General features: G+C 45.7%; 2 protein-coding genes across 11 annotated transcripts in view; one reads left to right on the top strand and one right to left on the bottom strand.

Moving 5' to 3' along the window:
- Window positions 1-20,757, top strand: part of ALOX5 (arachidonate 5-lipoxygenase) — a 77,721-nt gene extending 56,964 nt beyond the window's left edge. For 2 of the 3 annotated variants that reach the window (XM_055345015.1, XM_055345013.1), the window contains exon 14: window positions 502-1,211. In XM_055345015.1, the coding sequence (XP_055200990.1) occupies window positions 502-681 (180 nt within the window). In that variant the 3' untranslated portion in view covers window positions 682-1,211. Of the gene's footprint in view, window positions 1-501; window positions 1,212-19,879 lie in introns of those variants that run through there. The other variant, XM_055345014.1, reaches the window with a different exon arrangement.
- The window catches only part of MARCHF8 (membrane associated ring-CH-type finger 8), a 161,903-nt gene continuing 147,417 nt past the window's right edge, over window positions 6,850-21,335 (bottom strand). For 7 of the 8 annotated variants that reach the window (XM_055345017.1, XM_055345016.1, XM_055345018.1 and 4 more), the window contains 5 exons: window positions 15,597-15,679; window positions 14,509-15,348; window positions 12,911-13,091; window positions 10,826-10,973; window positions 6,850-10,555 (listed from right to left, as the gene is read on the bottom strand). In XM_055345017.1, the coding sequence (XP_055200992.1) occupies window positions 10,251-10,555; window positions 10,826-10,973; window positions 12,911-13,091; window positions 14,509-15,348; window positions 15,597-15,679 (1,557 nt within the window). In that variant the 3' untranslated portion in view covers window positions 6,850-10,250. The remainder of the gene's footprint in view (window positions 10,556-10,825; window positions 10,974-12,910; window positions 13,092-14,508; window positions 15,349-15,596; window positions 15,680-21,335) is intronic. The other variant, XM_055345024.1, reaches the window with a different exon arrangement.

Here is a 21,335-nt window from a genome sequence, read left to right as displayed (position 1 = left end):
TAATCCAAAATCTCACCCTTTCCAGCCCTGGGTATGAAACTTTCCAGTTTTAATAACCCAATAACTTTTATAAAGCTCTATCTAGTTTGAATTTGCAGACATCTGTGTGAGTGTACAAACAAGCACAGTACCCCAGCAGGGCCTGGCCATGGCCGTCCTGGGCCGGAGAGGCAAGCGCTGGCTCCTGTACCTCTGCTGCCTGGAGCCCAAATGGGAAGGCAGGACGGTACAGCCGCGTGCCCACCACAGTCCCCCGTTCACTCATGTCATTACACACCCTGGTAGCCACCCCACAGCAGGGCAGTTATCTTTCCCATTTATCTGAGACCCCAGACCAGGAGCATTCTTGGGGTGCTCTCAGCAGGTGGCAGTGGATGGAGGGAGGGAATGAGCACATGCTCCCTCGCTCACTTCCCAAGAGATGGTCTCTGGGGGTGAGACAAGGCCTGTCATTTGACATCACCTCAGCAAAGATTAACCTGTCTGTATCTGGGCCCTTAGCTGTTCCTGGGCATGTACCCAGAAGAGCATTTCATCGAGAAGCCTGTAAAAGAGGCCATTGCCCGGTTCCGCAAGAACCTTGACACCATCGTCAGCATGATTGCTGAGCGCAACAAGAACAAGAAGCTGCCATATTACTACTTGTCCCCAGACCGGATTCCCAATAGTGTAGCTATCTAAGAAGCCACCTGAGCCAGTCTCACTTGAATATGGCTAAGCTACGGCTTAGCTCGAGGCTAAGCTCAGGTCCCAGACTCCAGCCTGCCCAGGTGGGCAGGCACCCAGGTGGCTCTGGGGCAGACCTTGCAGCTTGCTTTTCTGTGGCTGCCACGATTCCTCAGGCCCAGGCTTACTGGCTTCAAACCAAAGGATGTCCAAGTTGGGCCATGTTATGCCTAAGCTTCAGTGCATTCTAAAAGTTTTTCCCTCAATCTTTAGTGAATCCCATACTCTGATCAGAGTGGGTACACTGCACAAATCCATCTGACGCAGAGCAGGACTGTGTGGCCTCCTGCCCTGCACCCAGCTCAGTGCTTCCACACCAGGCAGCAACAAGAAGACAACTGATAGACATTTGTTCTCATTGGGAGGCATGATTATTTTCTGTTCTATTTATGCTTAGTCCAATTTCTTGCATATACTAGATGCCCAAATACATCCTTGTTGAATAAATTAGGAATTGTTGTCATAAAAATAAAGAAGTGCATTCAAAACAAGTCTCCTTAAACATGCTATATTCCAATCACCCCAAACAGCTCACACCCCCTCTTCCCACAAAAAAAAAAAAAAAAAAAAAGAAAAAAAAAAGCCATAATCACTGTGATTCCATCTAGGCAAAAGTGCCCCCTGCCAAAAAACCCAGTCTAGATAAGGTGGTTTTCCCAACTCGTTGCTCAGAAAGCTCCACTTTTTCTTCAGAACACCTCCCAAATGTCATCCACCCTGGGGAGGCGTCTTTGATTCTCATCTCTCCCCCCAGGGCTTTGTCCCCCCAGTATAACTATTGTAATCCTCCCATGTGGCCTCTCCCTTGGACCTAGGGCCCCTGCAGGACAAGGAACTCACCTTCTATGTGTGCCCAGCGCTGGCACAAGGCCCCAGCCTGCTGCTCCCCCATTTTTCTCCTGCAAGGCACCTGACAGGTTCTAGGCACTACCTTGGGAGCTGGGGGCTGTTTTCTCTAATAAGAGAAGACTCAAAATGATATTTTAAAAGATTTTATTTATTTATTTATTCATGAGAGACACAGAGAGAAAGAGGCAGGGATATAGGGAGAGGGAGAAGCAGGCTTCATGCAGGGAGCCTGATGTGGGACTCAATTCCAGGATCACGTCCTGAGCCAAAGGAAGACTCTTAACCACTGAGCCACCCAGGTGTCCCTCAAAATGACTTTTAAAATGCAATTTCTTTACCCACACCCAAAAAACAGAGCCAGCCCTGAGCTTGGGCATGGTGATTCATTGTGTCCTCCTACACACTTGCCCAAACTATACTCCCTGTCTCTGGCTTCAGAATTGAATCAGCAGGGTCTCCAGAATTTCTGGAAGGTGTACCCAATGTGATAGGCCAGAAGCTCAAAGTCTGCATAAAAGGTTTCCACAGGGGATGATATAGAAAGGGAGAGAAGGCACGCATGTGCCCCTGAAAGCATAAGTCCTTCTGAGGAACCCTGACCATTAGGTAAGTACCAGAAAGAAGGAAGTCTGGACATTTACTGGCCCAGACTCCCTACCATCCCTTTGAGATGTGCCCACACTTATGAGTGGCCTTAGGGGTGGACTTCATTATCCTATGGTCATGGGAGAGGCCCTCACTCAACCCCATGTCCTTGTGAGGGCCAAGGTACCAACCTTTAGAACTGGCAAGGCCATATGAGCAGAGGAAGGGCGAGGAGCAGGCATAAATGATGGTGCAGGCCTGAGCCTGTGGGTGCAAGCAGACCAGAAAGGAAGGTCAGGGCAGGATGGACCCCAGACCACCCGTACCTCTACAAAACCCTCACTCCAGCTAATGTGGAGTCCTCAAACAAAAGTGATCCATTATAAAAATCTTGCATCAGGCAGGAATGACAAAAATGGTCTTGGCATGAATGTCACAAGAGATCCAAAAGTGTGGCAGAGGGAGCTCGCAGTTAATTAATGTTCTCTGCACCTGGCCCTACCAGCTCCCTGCATATTTAGTAGCACCACAGGAGAGGGAAAACCCCACTTCATTGCATAAACTTGTCTAAACCTCTGGCCTCTGGTTGGCCCCTAAGCCAAGCATGTATGGAGCAAACTGCAAATAGTTCAACTGAGGGCGAAACAACTAGAGTAAGATTTGAACTTTTAAACAGGTTTCAGTTTAGCGTAGCCAAGTTAACTGCTTGCTTAAATAAAAAAATTCCTTTTCAGAGAAATATAAAAGAACTCAGAATTTCTATATAATAACATTCACAATATCCAAGGCACAATCCAAAATTATGCAATATACAAGGGAAATGTGACCTACTCTCAAGGGAAACCAAGAGGAACTGTACAATGGCACAGATGTTGCAATCAACAGATAATGATTTCAGTGAAGATTTTATACCTGTGCTCTGTGGATCAAATATATTACCAATTCATGAAAGGATCGGAAATCTCAGCAGAGAATTATACATTGGAAAAGAAAGGAAGAGAGGAAGACCTAGACATGGCCAACAAGCACATGAGAAAATGCTCCGCATCACTTGCCATCAGGAAAATACAAATGAAAACCACAATGAGATACCACCTCACACAAGTGAGAATGGGGAAAATTAACAAGGCAGGAAACCACAAATGTTGGAGAGGATGTGGAGAAAGGGGAACCCTCCTGCACTGTTGGTGGGAATGTGAACTGGTGCAGCCACTCTGGAAAACTGTGTGGAGGTTCCTCAAAGAATTAAAAATAGATCTGCCCTATGACCCAGCAATTGCACTGCTGGGGATTTACCCCAAGATACAGATGCAGTGAAACGCTGGGACACCTGCATCCCAATGTTTCTAGCAGCAATGTCCACAACAGCCAAACTGTGGAAGGAGCCTCGGTGTCCATCAAAAGATGATTGGATAAAGAAGCTGTGGTCTATGTATACAATGGAATATTACTCAGCCATTAGAAACGACAAATACCCACCATTTGCTTCCACGTGGATGGAACTGGAGGGTATTATGCTGAGTGAAGTAAGTCAATCGGAGAAGGACAAAAATTATATGGTCTCATTCATTTGGGGAATATAAAAAATAGTGAAAGGGAATAAAAGGGAAAGGAGAAAAAATAAGTGGGAAATATCAGAAAGGGTGACAGAACATGAAAGACTCCTAACTCTGGGAAATGAACTAGGGGTGGTGGAAGGGGAGGTGGGTGGGGTGTGGAGGTGACTGGGTGGCGGGCACTGAGGTGGGCACTTGACGGGATGAGCACTGGGTGTTATTCTGTATGTTGGCAAATTGAACACCAATAAAAAATAAATTTATTAAAAAAAAGGAAAAGAGAGGAAGAAGGAGAAGAGACGGAGGAGGAGGATGGAGAATCATCATCAGATGGAAATTCTAGAACTAAAAATATCTGGAAAAATAAGTAATAGAGCAAAATATAGATGAGAGCAAAGAGACAGTGAACTTAAGGCAGATCAATATAAATGATCCAATCTGAAGGAAAGAGAGATTTCTTTTTTTTTTTTTACATAACAGGGCCTCAGAGATCTATGCGATGACATCAGCATGCATGTAATTGGAGTCCCAGAAGGAGAGGGAAGGTACAAGACAATGGGGAAGAATATCTGGAGAAATAAAGGCCAACAATTCCCCAAGTTTGGAGAGAGACAAATTTATAGCTCCAAGAAGTTCAGCCAAACCCAAGCAGAATAAATGCAAAGAAAACCATACCTTAGAGTCAAACTCCTCCAAAAGAGAGTGAAAAAGACGACCCGGAAGCAGTAACAGATAGAATACAATGGAACAATGATTTGAAGTGCAAAGGACTTGTCATCAGAAACTGTGGGGACCAGTTGACAATGAGATGACATTTTTAAAGCACCAACACAGAATTCTGTAGCCAGCAAAAATACTTCTCAAGTATGAAAATGAATTAAAGAAATTTTCAGGTAAAATGAAATGAGGAGAAGGTATGACCAGCAGATCTACACAACAAGAAATGCTCCACTGGAAACAGGTCCTCAGAAGGGATAGGAGAGTATCAGATACGGCAAACATTTGGCAAATGTAAGAGACTTTCTTCCCTCCTCCTTCCTTTAAAATATATAAGATTATTTGAAGCAAATATTATAACACTGTCATGTGGCATTTATAATACATGTAACCATTACATGAAGACAGCATAAAAGACAATGGGAATTGATGGACTATTTCAGTCATATGCTTTCTACATCTTCTATCAAGTGGTACAATATTAATTCTAAGTAGTTTGTAAAATTTTAAGTAGGTAGATTATAATCTCTATTGCAACCACTGAAATAATGTAAAGAAGTTTATAGCTAAAAACCAAGAGAACTTAAAATGGAATTCTAAAAATATATAAATAATTTAAAAGAAAGCAAAAAAAAGGGGGGGGAACAGGGGAATGAAAACAAAGAGGACAAACCAAATGGTAGACACAGAACCAACCATTTCAGTAATTACATCAAATGTCTATAAGGACTAAAAACTCCAAATAAAAGGCAGAAATTATCAGAATAATTCAAAAAACCAATACCCAACTGTATGCAGTATACAAGATACATACTTTAAATCCATAGCAGTGTCAAGGGCCTGAGTTTGATTTTGTTTTTGTTTTTTTTTAACCATGCTGACAGTTTGATTGCTGTATGGCTGCCCCTCCCCTCTGAATGTTTAAATCAGACATTTCATTTTTTCCAGAGAGACTAGCCATTCCTGGTCATCTAAGTGGTTCTACTTCAGCATCAGGGGTCATCCTCCTCCCACCACCCTGACACCCCAAGTAATGAGGAGCAGGAAGTATGTCAACATGTAAATTAATGGGCACAGGGCTGTAAGTTTGTTAAGTTTATTTACAAAACAGGAGGCTGGCCCTGTGAGTAGTTTTCCCTGAGAGGATTGAAAGCGACCCCTGGAAGTGTGCCATGCAGCAGCCCTTGCCCCATTACTTTGTGGCTGGTGTTATAAAGGACAGAAAGGCCTTGTCAAGGCTGTGTGCAACAAGACACCCCCTCCCCCCCACCAGGCATCTCTTCAGCCAAACTCATCAAATTTGGTGGATTCCCAAAGCACAGAGGCTCCCCCCTCAGGCAGCACGCCCACCTCACATTCTGACAGAAACAGAATCCTCTTTCAGCTCCACCCTCCTCACCCCTCCAACCAATAGCTGAACACTTGAGCACTCCCTCCCTCTCACAGGCATATACCTGTTCAGCTGTTCTGTGGTCACCTCCTCCTCGTGAGGCCTCAACAGCTCCAGAAGCCCGGCAAGGATACTTGGCAAAGTATCCTCCTGCTTAGCTCCAAAGTCTCCTGGTAGCTACTGTGGTACCCTTAACTGGTGGATGAATTCTCTGAGCTCACCGAGGGTACAGTATGTCTGGGGCAACGCTGGCCTCTCTGTTTTCACCTTATGCATACAGGCAAAGGCAGGTGCCAGCCCTCAGCACTCACAGTTTGCAGTCTTGAGACAGGAAGATCAGCGACATCACCATGACTCAGGGAGGACCCAGCAGAAGCTGGGAGATGCAGCCAGGCTAAGCTATCACCAGAGATCCTGCTGATCTTCCCTGGTCCTCCTACTCAGCTAGGCTGAGTAAGTGTTTTCAACAGATAGGGCAAGTGGGGCAATAATCAACTGTTCCACGGTCACATTGCCATACACACTCTGAACCTGAATCTGGCTTCTCGCAGGGCACGAAGTCCAAGTAGAGCCTGGATATTTGAAATAAGCACACCTATGTGAGCTACTTTAGTTTTCTCTCCTGAACCCACCCCCTCCCCACCAACCACCCGCTCTGCAGGGACAGGCTGAGGAAAAGATACCTCCAGAGGTTGCATAGTTTTCTTCTTCAACATGTGAGCCAGAGGAATGTGGAAAGGGGATCAGAACCACTGGAATGAATGCCTGCCAAGGTTCCCAGCCTTCTTGCAGGAAAACACTTTCATGGCACAATCTCTTTTTAAAGAGATGCTTTATTGCTGCAAATAGATACCCCATGTATAACACAAACAACCCCTCGAGAGAATTATTCAAGTGTTAATACTGAGAAACAGTGAACACACACAAAAGGATACAAAACCAGATAAACATTCAGATAACTAGAAACTTCCCAAGTTAAGCAAATCTTCAAATGTGAAGTGCCTTTTAGAAACTACACCACACATGCCAGTGTAAATTTGTTGTTTATTAACAATCAGCTTTCTATAAACATTGCATCTAAATAGGTGAATAGCTGCACAACGTAATTACTTCCAAAACAAAGCATTTGCTTTTATTTCCCTATGTTCCTGTCTTTCCTTGGGCTAGAGAGGGAAGATACATGTTTCAAATCAGATTCAAAAGGGAAAATATTCAGAAAGTGTCTCTGCATTAGGCCAAATGCACAGCATTGTGGACCTTACCCCTGCTGTTCCCAGGCCTCCTCATGCCCTGCAGCCAACCCACCAGGCAGCAGAAGCAGCTCCAATTGGGCAGGCTCGACCTGAGACTCTCTTGAACTGGCCCACCGCCTGGGGCCTGCGTGTCTGGAACCAGGTAGGGCACGCTAGAAAGGCTGAAAACTAGACCCAGAAGACTAAAAAGCGTGGGAATGAGGCAGAAAAGGAGGAGACAGTAGAGGCCCAGAACCGGATGAGATCTTTGATAGTTTTCAGGCTTTCCTAAAATCAACTCAGACATAAAAATCAAATTCCTGCTGACAGCCAAAGTCAAAAGCGATAGAGCCAAACTAAATTTGAGGGAGTAGAGGCCAAATCAGAGAGGGCTGGCTGGCCACACCCCTGATGCCACTTCCCTCTCCCCCTTGCTAGTCCCCAAGTACCAGCCCTCCCGCCCCTGAGACCCCCAGGTTATCCCACATTTCTGGTTCTGCCAAGTGTTGTCCTCCCACCAAAGCCACATGCAGAATGAGGGGAAACAGGAATAAATAGCCCCTAAAGAACTAGAAGGCAAGCTGCTGCAGACTAAAGGAACACTGGGCAAATCCGCTGCCCTCACTAGATGGCAGCACAGCACCACCTTTCCAGAGCTTCTGGCTTCCCAGGTCAGTCTCTGGGTGGTAGAGATTAGAGCTAGAACTAAGAATGGGGTCAGAGGTGCTCAACAAATCTGTGAGAGAAGAGGAAGGCAAGGGGGAATCTATGTGCCATCACAAGAGAGGAAAAAAGGATGTGGGATGGACTGTCCTGGGACAGAAGGCTTTTTTTTAGGAGCTTGGTGGAAGTGATGAGATGGCATTAGACCTTCCTGAAAAAAAATGAGGATTTCATGTGAGAATTTGGTCAGGCACAGAAGCAACACAGCAGTCATGGCTATAAAGGCACCTTTGCCATTAGGGGGTGCCAGCCATGACAGGTGGGCTGCCCAGAGGCTATTCCTACCTAAGCACACTTTCCTCTGAGCAGAAAGTCTCAGTGACTTTCAAGTCCAGTATGAAGGGTTCCATCAGGGAGAGGAGAAGAAATCCGACTTAAAAATCTATCCCGCTCCTCAGATGACTACTCATCTGCTCTAAGGTGGCAGGGACAAGGGCCCTTGGCTGGGCAGCTCCCAAGGGGCACAGACAGGCTGGCTCCAGGACTCGGCTCCCCTGAGGGACAGTGTGTAGTTGCTTGGCATCACCAGCCTGAGAAGGGGTGTGGGTAATCGCACTTTGGGGCACAGTGGACACAGGCACAGACTGGATGCAGCCTGGGAGATGGAGAGAGAGAGCAGGCTGACCTATTTTCAGGGGTTGGCCATGGCTGGACGGTGCCTGCCCAGCCTGAAGAAGGCCACAGTGGAGCAGCATCTTAGACCAGGATCTTTGATGCCAATGAACCAGACCCTGGATGGGAAGAGCTGGCAGGGCCAGGCCTGCTATCACGTGCCCTCTCCCAGAGCTCAGATACACCTCAGGCCTCCTGGCTTTCAAAACAAACCATAGCACTTCCACTCTAAAAGGCCAAAGGGATCATCTTGTGTTTGCTTCATCCTCTTAACAGGAGAGGTGAGGCACCGAAGGCTCAGAGGACTGAGGGCAGGACCCCCAGGCATCCTTCCCCTTAGAGGAGGCTCTACAGATGCAGAGTTGCCTGGGGAGTAAGTATCTGGGCATATTTATGTCACACCACAGACCTTCCTGGCCTATCTTCCTGGAGTTGATTCCTATTTACCTGGAGAAATGAAACTGATTTTTAAAAACAGACTTTTTAAAGGGACAAAGGCCATTTGATGGTAGTGACTTTGGTTTTGTTTGTTTTATGAAAATGGTACAGGAGATAATCCCTGATGTCAGAACAAACTGATCACAAGCATCCTCTCTGTCTGGTCCAGTTAAGGCGATAAATGGGTAGACCTGTGGCTAGGGAGCAGTGACACAGTGGGCCATGGCAGTTTGCTGCTCACTCCTGGCCTCTGTCCCAGAGCCAGCCTGTATATCTCTGTGCCCTGGCCAGTGATCTACAGAACCTCCTCAGGAGCAGAAGCTGTCCAATGTGGCTGGTGCCAGGAGCACCCACAGCGTACACGCTCCAGACCAGGGCAGCACATGTTTACTCTTTTGATGAAGCCAGCACAAACTGGAGAGGTTTGTCCATAAAGAAATCAGTTTTAAATATTCAGTTTTGTTCTAATTACTCATTTCCTTCCTTTCATTTAGATCTCACAAAATCTTCTTTTTCAGTGTTGACCAAAAAGAAATGTTTGGGGCAGACCCATGACATAAAGACTTGTCATAAAATAGGCTTGAAACCACAGGCATTATACTCAAATTACCATCTGGCATCCACTGATTCCCATGAAATGTTAGGAAAAAGCCTCACACCTGTTTGTCCTGCTTTATAGCCAAGAGTCCTTTTTTATGGACACAGAGTAAATGTCAGGTTTCTTAGAATATATAAGGCAAAAAGGGTTTTAGATCTATTGTAATGTTAAAGAGATAATGAAAGAAAGGCTTCTAAATGAGACATTCTTTTAAATGTCAATCCTACTGGACACACATATTACAAAATAAAGATTTTCTTTTTGTAAAGTGCTGTTTGCTTAGTGAATCAATCACCACCACACACAGAGCACCACAGCCTCGTCTGCTCAGGAGAACTGTCTATGGCGGCATTGGCAAGGAGCTCATCTCCCCAGGCTATTCTCAGTAAGGACAGAAATCCTCTCATCATGGCTAGACATTCCCAAACACTCTGCTCCAGGATGAGGACTGCTGCCAACTAGGAGAGACCGGACATTGAAGCCTGGGTGCCACCCTGCTCCTGCTCTTCCCTCAGGTTTGGCATTTTATTCTTTCGTTCTGCTCAAGGTTTCATGGGCCAGAATCCAGCCAGCAACCCATCATGGTGTCATGGAGACTTCCCTTCCCATGGAAATGCTGGCAGAAGTGGAACCCAGCCGTGTACAGCCAATGTGAGGGCTTTCCAGGAGATTCACTAAGGAGGTTTTAGAAAAAGAGAAGCCATTAAAACAGTCACCTGCCCAGTCTATGCTATTAAAGGACATAAGAAAAGGTACACAATTGGCAGTAAACAATTTCCTTCAGCTTTTCTTTGATGTCCAGGAAAACTACACTCTCCACAAAATCAGACATGAACGATTTCTGTTCCAGTGTCTTCAGGTTCTGTCCAACAAGAAGAGTTTGTGTCGGAATGGCAGATTCCATGTCCATCTTTATTTTCAAAGTTGGGTTCTGTTAGTGCAGAGTTTTCAAAAATACTCTTTTTGCTTGTTTCTGGACAGTTCTGAACATAGATTACTCTGTTATAAGCCTTGAGTCTCTTCCATAATTGTATGTACACTTTGCACTGAACGTACATAAAAAGAAGTCCGCCAGTAAAGCCAATGGCCACAACCACCAGTTTAGTCCAAAAGGGCCACTCTAGGATTCCTGGAAGGGTAAAAACCTGGTTAGCCTATCAGTAGACCTAATTTAAGATCTGAAGTAAATAAAACACAACTTTTGACCTTCCCACAACCAATGGATTCTTTGCTCATCAAAAAGGATGCTTGGTACCTCTTAATTGATGCCCCTGTCCCAGAAACTCAGACGTTTGAAATCTGACTTAAAAACCAATCAGCAATAACACCCCAATCCTATGACCCCAGTGTGTTATCCAGGATCTCTACGCTGAGGTCATCTTTCATAATGAGCACGTACCTGTTGCCTGTCCATGTTTGATCTCCTCAGTGGTTCGGTCAATGAGCACATACAAGGACCAGACCACACAGGTGATGGCGATGACATGGAATGTCACTGAGCACATTATCTTCCTGCGCTCACTAGCCGTCATCTGCAACTTCTCCCACTGGAAAGACAACATGCAGAGCATGAGGTGCAGAACCCAGATGTAAAGGGCTATAATGGGGGTGAGAACATTATAGACAGGTAAGACTGGCTTTTTCTCCCTTCTCCTTTTCCTAAACTACATGAATTTTCCCAAACACCAGAAGTCATTTTCCTTAAGCCATTTGGCTTCAAGCAAGTACCAGCCACTGGTACTCTGTCAACAGCCAAACTTTTTATGCAATGCAAAGAAGCTGGGATCAAGACAAGCTATGAACCACAAACAGAAATCAATCCTCTAGTCTGCTTATTCTTGCAGGCAGACATCCAATGGCTAGCTAAAGGACTCTATAGTTTCAGTCCTGATGAAAAAAGCCTTGGTCTCGGCCCAGGAGGCACACGAGAACTTCCTGCCTTGTGGACTGGCATGGGCAGGGAAAAGAAGGTTGATGACGCCACAACACACAGCAGATGGGTCACACTACATCGTGAAGGTGATGACAGAAGGCGCTCTTTGGTCCTTTGCTACTTTGGCAGCACCAGCTTGAAACTGATGCTAAGAGTTCCTGGTGTAAGCAAGCTGTGCCAGTCCCATCTCCTCTAGGAGCTCATTAATTTACTCCAAATAAGCCAGATTATCTTTTTCACTTACTGTTTTCCAAGTCAGAAGAAAAAATATAAGGGTAGAGAAAAAGAACAAAGTGCAAACACTCTGCATGTCCTTGGCCAGCCCTAGTCATAGCCTCTTTCCAGATGGTTCTATGCAGAACAAGCTGAAAGTAGAGCCTCGTGGATTATCTACACTGGTCAAAGTCTCACTTGACAGATCAGCACACAGTAGGTATCTGATAAATTACACGGTCTTTATGGGGCAAAACATTTGTAAGTAGTTTGCATCTGACTTCTCCAACACCCAGAATGCTTTCTGCTATGGTTTTATATAGTATACCTTCTTTTAGCTTCCCTCCTAAAATGCCCCCCTGCTCCCTGATCTATTTCCTAAGATATACTCAGTCCACGCCTTTCACACTGCCCTGAAAGGCTTACCCTCACCTTTTTGGTGTATAATTTTCTATACAATCTGATCTCTCTAAACTCACTTTACGCCAAATCCTACTGGTCCTTCAAGAACGGCTTTAACACCCAAATATTCTGTGACACTACCACCACTTCACCTCCCCAGTGCTACAGCCCACAGCCGATGCTTCCTCCTCTGAATATCTGAAATGCTCTGCCACCACTTAATCTAGCATCAGCTTGGCATTGTCATGTTTTGTGGTTTGATCGTGTGACTCTCCTTGGATATACATATCGTAATTCTTGAGATAAGAACAAGTCTTATTCTTCCCAACAAAACCTTATGTGCTTGGCATATACAGAAACACATTAAGCCATTTACACAGGAGGCACTTACCAGATGAAGCTCTGCTCAGAGTGGGCAGTGACATGGGGCCTGAAGACAGGAGCATTTCACATAAGGCCTGTGGTGCACCCTCCCCCTACTGACTAGCAAATACTTATCACAAGTATTGACCAAATAAATTTACTATGTTACTCTGTGCTTTGTGCTGGGGAGAGATATAATGTCTAATAACATACATTCCTCATCAAAGGCAAGACATGAACAGTTAAACGTATAAAGTTAAATGCTGACTAAGACATCACAAAATGGTCTGTGGTCAAGAGCCAAATGACTGACCCGGACAAGCAAGCAGTCTTAGTCTGATGGAAAAATACATTAGGACTGAAGGGTCAGTAAGAGCTTCTTCCTGAGAGGAAGGAGCAGGAAATGAGACGCGGAAATGATGACTTTTGTAGCACGAATGTGCACCCGTCCCCACTTCTCATAGACAGGAGTGGAAATGAGCTATGGCTTCATCCCAGGCCAATAAGTTAACTCTACCGGGGGCTCTCATTTCAAAGAGGTGAGAGCACTTCTGAATGCATCCTTGCACATACTTTTCTCAAAGGCTTCAGCTTGATCTCCATGATGAACTCGTACTTGCAGAGCTCACAGCAGCGTGTGTCAGAGCTCTTGATCCACTGCTGCAGGCAGGTCTGGTGCACAAAGTGGAGGCTCCCTGTGCAGCGGCAGGGGGTGATCAAGGGGCTCTCTTCATCCCCTTCACAGTGGCAGATCCTGCAGTGAAAGGAGAGCCAGTCATTACCAGGAGAGCCACATGACAGGGGAGGGTCAGTCCCTCCAGTGGAAACTTTCAGCAACAAACATCACAGAAATGACTACAAGCACAGAAACACACAAACACGGATGAGAACAATTACTACTAAAACTAAAAACTTCTAGCTTACCACACCAAATTGGAAAGTCTGGATGGCATTTGGCATCAGAAAGGAAAATATGATGTAAGAAATCACAAAGCAGTCATTTTTGGTAAGATTTAAGAACTTCACTGAAAGCTGAATCTAAGGCAACATGGAAGCATCTTTCAGAACATGTTAAAATAATTAGAAGAAAAAATTCTGTGTAAAACAAAGCCAGCACTCTACCTTCCAAAGATACCAGTCCCTTAAAAAGATGATGAATTTGCTTTTTAGCTATAATCACTCACTTCACCTTCACACACCACAGCTACACATTTCTGTCCTCCCTCAGAGGGTAAACAGAGAAAATACAGGGCTTCTCCTGGATCTAAAATCCCCATTATAAGGTGCTATGACCTTCTTTTTTGAGGGAGTAAGAATTTTAAATCATTCATGATTTCTAAGGGTGTATGCAAGGGGATATAGCTACTAACCTCAAGGAACTCAACAGATTTTTGAGAAACGGAGGGTCTTTTCCAGCAGCTGGACAAGAGGTAGGGACACCTGGCCTGAAAGGAGCTGGCCCCGGGCCCTAGGCAGACCCTGGCTAGGCTCATAGCTCTTTGTTTCTGTGAGAGGGTTTCTGATCCAACTGTTAGAAATGGTAACAGCTGGCGCAGAGGAGAGGTGCCCAGGGAAAGGCAAGAATAGGAAAAGCTTGAGCGTGGTGACAAAAAGTGAATGCTGAAAGATTCTGGAGACTAGACGAGGATGCTGCACACGGGAAGACAAAGGTGGGAAGTGGAGTCAGGACCTAGACAGAGGTGGCCGCATCCAAGTTAAAAAGAAGGAAGAAAGATGCTGCTGAAGGCTGGCCTCTTCCCATGCATATTGTGTTGCAATTGGAACAAAGGGTTTAAAAATGAGGCTGGAAGGGGCAGCTGATGCTTAAAATCTAGATCATCAAGCTGTTAAACTGGAGATAGTATTTTCTTTCTTCCAATTTCCTTATGCAAGGCCTACTTATTTTTGGTTGAGAAGAGTCAGCTTTGCCTTTAATATGTGTAGCTTCTTCCTCTTTTATCATCTGTAAAACTATTTGGGACCCATCTCATAAAAATTGGTTTTCCTAATGATATCAATACTCCATTCTTCTGGAGAAAACTATTAACCCACAATTGTCTACCAATCACCCATTAGTTCATTTTCCTGAAACTTCACATATTAAAGCAAGATGAGGCCACTGAGGTGTGGGGAGCAGAGCTGGCCAGAATGGTGGTTCTTGGCAAACCAACCTGCAGGCATCCCCTGACGTGGACACAGGAGAGACAGGGGGGCATTTTTCAGAGGGGGGAGAAGGACAATCCAGGTCACTGTCCTTCTCTACTGAGCAGAGGGGCGCCCGCAGGACCTTGCTCCTCCACTTTGCAGACGTGCTCTCCTCAAAGACATCATCATCTCCCATCTCATCAGAGCAGAAGCCTGTGCTCCCTGCCAGCCCACTGGAGGACTCAGCGGTGTGCAGGTGGGTGGCATAGCTCTCCAGCTCGGGGAGCCCATGTGGGCCACTGGCGCTGGAGCCGCGCGAGAGCAAGAACAGGCACTGGAGCAGGCGCCGGCTCCTAGACATGGTTTCACCATCTGTTTTCTCTTCCAAAAGAGGGATGTGCGTGCCCCCCTTGCCAGCTTCCATCTCTGAGGCAGTTGAATAATTGGCAGAAAGGAATGAAACACAAGACTGTTTGGAACTGCCAAGAGTTTTGCAATGCAGTTCTCTTTTTTCCTTCTGATGGAACCTGTTAACTCTTAGACCTGGATCTTGAGGAAGTATCAGTTTCCCTTCGGACCAAGTTCTTTCCACATAGTCAAAACTTCCCACAGTATCCTGGGCCTTCTCACCCACATCGTTTAGGGATTTCGAGCACTTTAGTGTTCTTCTGGCTTTGGTGCTGTCAGCAGACTTCAAGGCTGGGGCCCGTTCTGAACCTCGGGAATTTCTCTTGGACAATGTGTCTTTACAGATAACTGTCACAGTGAGCCCTTGTGTCAGAGAACTCTGGCACTGAGGAGCTTTCAAGACAACAGCAGACTGCACGGGACTTTGGTGACAACACTCAGAACACACCGTACTGGCACTGCACGCAGAGAACAGTGGGAGAAAAGCACAGAAAGTCAAATGATCTTAAAAGAGAACGGACACCGAAGTGAAGTGGTGAGACCCATGTGGGTGACTGGGTGAGCACATAGCACGTGAAACTGAGCCAGCTGTTGACAGCTGAGGCATACTGTAAGTAAGCGGATGGAAAACCCAGAACCTGCACAAACTAGCGCTTACTTCCCGGATGTCACATGACCCAGCACCGCAGGTGAAACAGAGCGTTACCTGCAGATGTCCTGATTGGACGGCGTGACAGAGGCGCGAGAGAAGGCAGATGCCGGAGCCGATGCCAATGAAGAACCCCCAGCCTGCAACGACACACCTCCAGTCAGTTTCAGGGGAATGAGCAAAGGGGATGGTGAATGCCATCTCCTTCCAAATGACTATGGGCAAAGAAGCTAGAATGCCTGCTATGTCCCACTGCTCACTGAATAACACATAAAGTCCTGATGCACAGAGGCAAAACAAATCAAACACTCTTTGCTTCTATGTGGGTAAAAGTGTAGTCAAGAAATATTTGAGACTCTAGAGCAGCAATACCAATCTCCTGCAGATTCACTGATCCTTTATTTCCTGAGCATCTAATTAAAAGTTCATATGTAAGTCAAAAATCAAGTACTACACAGGAGGCACCTGCTTGGCTCAGTTGGTAGAGCTGCAACTCTTGATCTCAGGCTCATTAAGTTCAAGCCCCACATTGGACGTGGAGCCTACTTAAAAAAAAAAAAAGAGGGGCAACCCGGGTGGCTCAGGGTTTTAGCACTGCCTTCCGCCCAGGGCGTGATCCTGGAGTCCCAGGATCAAGTCCCACGTCGGGCTCCCTGCATGGAGCCTGCTTCTCCCTCTGCCTGTGTCTCTGCCTCTCTCTCTGTGTGTCTCTCATGAATAAATAAATAAAATCTTAAAAAAAAATAAAGAAAAAGAAACCAAGTACCAGATGGTATATGCAAATGCCAAAGAAATGTGAGCTGCTGTCCCTGCCAGTGCTTCCCTTCCTCACCTGGCAGTATTTAACCTGGTCCCAGAGGTAATCCTAATCAGGGTGGCTGGATGTTTCTCCTACTCACCTCACACTGGGCCCATGAAACCTTGCTACCCTGCCAGAACTCTACACACAAAAGGGAGACTAGCTGACCACAGGGTCACCAATCCATAGCTCAACCTGGGGCCCCAGAGAGAGCTGAGCACATTATATTCCCAAGAGTTCTAATCATGGGATGGTGAATTAAGAAAAATAATCAAGAAAATTTAATCTTGAAAGAATGTGAAGTCAAAGGTCATGACACAGAGCAGAGGGTCTGAGAGGTTATAAACAAGCCAAAATGAGAAAAGAGCTCTTGGAGGGTGAGGAAGTACCACAGTGGACAAAGAAGTGGAAAGAGAAACAGGAACAAGGAGTGTACCTGAGCTGAGGAAGCAGAACCATTGCTAGGGGGTCCCCCAGCCCCCCCACTCCATCCTCTGTAGGGTGCTTGCTAAGCCTTCTCTAGACTCAGATTCCTGAGTTCCCATGGGCCTAGGAGCACCATGCATATTCATATAAATGCATTCCCCCCTCCTGAGGCAGTCAGCCTGATTAAGCATCTGTCCCACACAACCTAAACAGTCACATGAAAACAGCACCAGAGGCTGTTATCAAGAGCAAGGCTACATTACCTCCCTTCCTTCCCCAGGCCCACACAAGTGGCCTTCAGCCCTGCTCCTGGATTTGAGGGAGCCCCACAATTCCTGGATGAGGCCTAGCCCCCACTCTTCCTAAGTGTCATCCCCAGGGGCATGCTCTCATCCTGGCATTCAAGCTACAGGACCCCTGCCATGGGCCAGCCACCAAGACCAGCAGCACCACTGTCCAGAAGCTCTCCCCATCTGCCCTCTCCAGCAAACACATCCATCTGGGGAGAGCTAGGCCTGGCAGTCTGATTGAGGTCTTCAATGGACCACTCTTCCTGCTCCCCAGCAGGAGAACTCAACATCACTTTAAATCTAGCTCAACCTGAAACCTGGTCCAAGAAGTTACACGCTATCACATTGCATGTGTATGCTAAAATCACACGGTAGTACTCAACTAGCACATCTTCTGAGTCCCCAAAGAATCCACATATTCTAACTGAATGTGGAAAATATTCAGTGTCCTGGGAGGAGGTAAGTCTCATGAGGTCAGGAAGTTGAAATAAAAAGAAAATGGCTTCTCACTCCTGTCCTGAATTCAAGTGTCCCACATCAAAAAGGGAAGTCTAGGGATGCCTGGGTGGCTCAGTGGTTGAGTTCTGCCTTCGGCTGAGGGTGTGATCCCTGGATCCGGCTCCTTGCAGGGAGCCTGCTTCTCCCTCTCCCTGTCTCTGCCTCTTTCTCTCTCTCTGATGAATAAATAAAGAAAAATCTTTAAAAAAAGGGAGGGGGGAAGTCTGGGGTAATGATCACATCATCATTCGCCCAGAACAGGGGAGTACTTGGGAGGCAGGAGGGAAGAGCCTCAGGGCAGAACAAGCCCTGCACCAAGGAAGGAGCCGCAGTCCACACATACAACAGGACGGGGAATCATTTTCCCATGAATTTCATGTCTCAGGTGGACCCCTGGGAACTCATACTGTCATGTGTGTACTTGCAGTAAAGCATCATGCCTGTGAGCTGGTGGCAGCAGTTCCAAGCCTCTGATCTGCTTATTCAGAAAAAAAAGGAATAGTCTCAGCATCCTCAGTCTGTGTCCCTGGGCTCATGTCATCCTCTCCAATCCCACAAAAATATCATGAGACACTTGCAGCAGGTAACATCCAAGCTTCAACAAGCCTCCCAATTTTCTCTTCTTATTAATTCATGAGGTTTCAAGGATATTTTTTAAATCTACTTTCTGTTGTTTTATATAAATACAAACCAACAAATGCCTTATCCTGGCTGACTCCTTCTCCAGTAAGAATGAGAAACGAACATGATTTGTGAGGCCATCACAGATCTCATAAGAGGCTCTTGCTGTTTCCAGCTAAAGGGGAGCCCATGTTGAAATTCAGGACCAGTCCACATGTAAAATGATCACCAAAGCATAGCATCAATAATTTTAAAGAGCTTAACTTGTTGCTGGCATCAAGCAGGGTAAAATCTGTCAACCTACCAATGAGGATTGAAACAACTGGACTGATCATCCACAGCAAGGACAAAACGAAGCCTACAAATACAGTTCAAATACAGTGCCAGGGTCCAATTGGGGAAGTCAAGCTAAGTCAGGAGCCAGCAGTCCCCTCTCAGAGGCTTGGCACACTGGACATCTCTCCCATTCATCCTGAGGACAGAGGGCAGGTGGCGCAGGGCAGGCTACGGGCCAGCAGTACCGGCCTTAGGGGAAAAGGAGAGTGCCCTCCCTCCTCTACGAGATGAGGCCACACAGGACTGTTGCTGATAAAAGGATGTGTAAATGTCCAAAATGAGAAAATTCATGTGTGTCGAAAAAACTAAAGTCCTGTGTTCCTGAAGTTCTTTGTTGGTTCTCAAACAAGAGACTTCCTGGTCATGAAAAGGAATGAAAAGTAATCTCACTACAAAAAAATTTTTGTAAAAATCCCCTCTTCTTAAGATGTCGTAATCAATTATGCAAACAAACCTCTGGATTCCATCTAGGCCTAAATCCTAGCTGATTTTATTTCTTAGGAATGACAATTTTAGAGAATTTGTCTTGCAGTACTCAAGTCACTTAGTGGTTGTTTTTCCTATCAGATTTACTGTTTTCAATCATTTTATCAAGGCTGCCAAAAACAACCAAATGAAAACTTTCCATCTACTCTGTAGAAGCTGACATTTCCTTTTGTGAGAACTTACTGCCATTGAAAGGGCTATCAATAACAGGCTCATCAAGTCCATTTCTCAGTCCATGCCAGGAACTTACCAATTTCACATCAGAGGGACTTACTCACTACAGGACACCAGCCGTAACTTCCTCAACTCTCCTTTTGCTTCAATTCCTTCCCTTGTCTTTCTAACTTTTGTATGTGTGTGTGTGTGTGTGTGTGTGTGTGTGTGTGTGTTAGAAGGAACTTTATTGGGTGTCGGGGGTTCAGATGAGATCCATGAGGATGTTGTCCTCCATGATGCTGGGCTGCAGGCCCGGCTGGGGATCCGGGCCCCGGGGGACCCCCGCTCAGCAGCATCTGACCTGGCAGCAGAGCTCTCGGGGGAAGCTGTGTGGGCCAGGACCGGGCAGGTGGTGGGTGCAGGAGGGGGGGGGGCCCAGCTGGGGTTGCCCCAGGCCCTGGTGTGGTGGCAACAGTGCTGGAGCCCCTGGTGGCTGGAGGTGGGGGAGGGAAGCTTGGGGTGGGGGCACCCCAGTCTGAGGCGGAGGTGGGTTGAGGAGGATGTTACTTCTCAACCACATTCTCTACTACCACCCTCTTCCCATCCCTCCTTCTCTGCTGTAAATCCTCAGTGGGACTTCTTTTCATTATGGACAATGTTACTTTTAAACATCTGGGGTCTCGTGTCCCTAACAAAAGTGAATACACCCATCTGATTTACATCAACAGGGCCACAAGAAATGGTTTGCTTTTAAGCCAGAAGCAATTTGAAGATGGACTGGATAAGGAGGGGAAGAGACAAGCAACCTCAAACTTGATAGAAAAAAGTGGGGAAAGGAAGTACAGATGGCTCTTAAAACATGAAAAGATGCTTAACCTCTCTTACAATGAAAAATATAAATTAAAACTACATTGCAATATACCTGTTGTTGTTGTTTTAATTACCTAATACCCGTGTCGGCAAAAGTGTGGGAAAACAGCCATGCTTATACACTGCTGGTGGAAAAGCAAATTGCTTAACTCCATAAGATGGCAATTTGGCAATTGCTCTCTAAATTACAATGCACATTCACTTTGTTCCAGGAATTCTTTCAGGAATTCATCCTCACACCTATGCACAAATAAGTTTGTTCAGCACTGTTTGTGGGAGAAATTGCTTGGCATAACTTCAGTGCCCATGGGCCTGGGGTTGACTGAGTCAATACTGGCACATTGATAGTACAACACTGGGTAGTCATTAAAAGAAGGGAAAGGTACTATTATGCTCCAAACTGGGGACACAGAGGGAACAGGCAGAGGGGAGAGCCATGCTATGTGTGCTGGCCCACATGGAAGGGTGCACACTTCAAGGCTCCTAATAGTGATTTGTTTCCTCTGAAACATGGAAAGAGATCAGGGACCCTGGGCAGGAGAAACAAGTACTTCAATGGAGACCCTTCCCAACCATTATACCACTTTTACCATGAACACTTATTTCCTAATAACAAATTCATTTTTAAAATAACATGTGATTAAAAGTTTAAGAAATAAAATAAAACTACAGAAGCACAACCAACTGTTTTGATTTTCCAACTCTGGGAAAAATCAGTGAAGAAACTAATTTACTGAGTCATTATCTACATTTTTAAAAAATGAAATAAAATAGAAGATGTCAGAAAGCATCTGACATCCTATGGATTAAGTCTTTTGGAGGTATTTTTTTTTTCAGTTGTGTTTGTGAATAAACTTTCAATGTAAAAACTATTTCTTACCAACAGTCAAAATAATTCAAAAGTCATTACAGTATTGTATTTCTAATGAATACAAAATATCAAAATAATAATAAGAAGATGGCTTAAGAGAGCATTTGACATCATCAGCACAGAGATTTCAGAGGTGACAGTCTGGCAGTGCCCAAGCCAGAAAGGCTTTTCTCTCTAAGGACAGTGTTTCCACCTATATTAGATTTCTACTACTGTGTAATAAAGTACCACAAGCTTAGGGGCTTAAAACTACAGAAATTTTTAATCTGACACACTGTGTGATGAGGTCCTCTGCTCAGGGTCTCTCTTCTTTCCAAAAGCTCCAGGGAAGAATATACTTCCATATTCACACAGGTGGTTGGCAGGTGCAGTTCCTTGCAGGCTGTGAGGCAGGGGCCACCTGCATTCCCCATCAATCCCTCCCCATTCTCAAGCCCACTCTT

Source organism: Nyctereutes procyonoides, unplaced genomic scaffold (assembly GCF_905146905.1).
Source record: "Nyctereutes procyonoides isolate TBG_1078 unplaced genomic scaffold, NYPRO_anot_genome, whole genome shotgun sequence".
Taxonomy (NCBI): domain Eukaryota; kingdom Metazoa; phylum Chordata; class Mammalia; order Carnivora; family Canidae; genus Nyctereutes; species Nyctereutes procyonoides.
The sequence above is the reverse complement of the archived record's forward strand: the minus strand, read 5'-3'. Positions and strand labels throughout refer to the sequence as shown.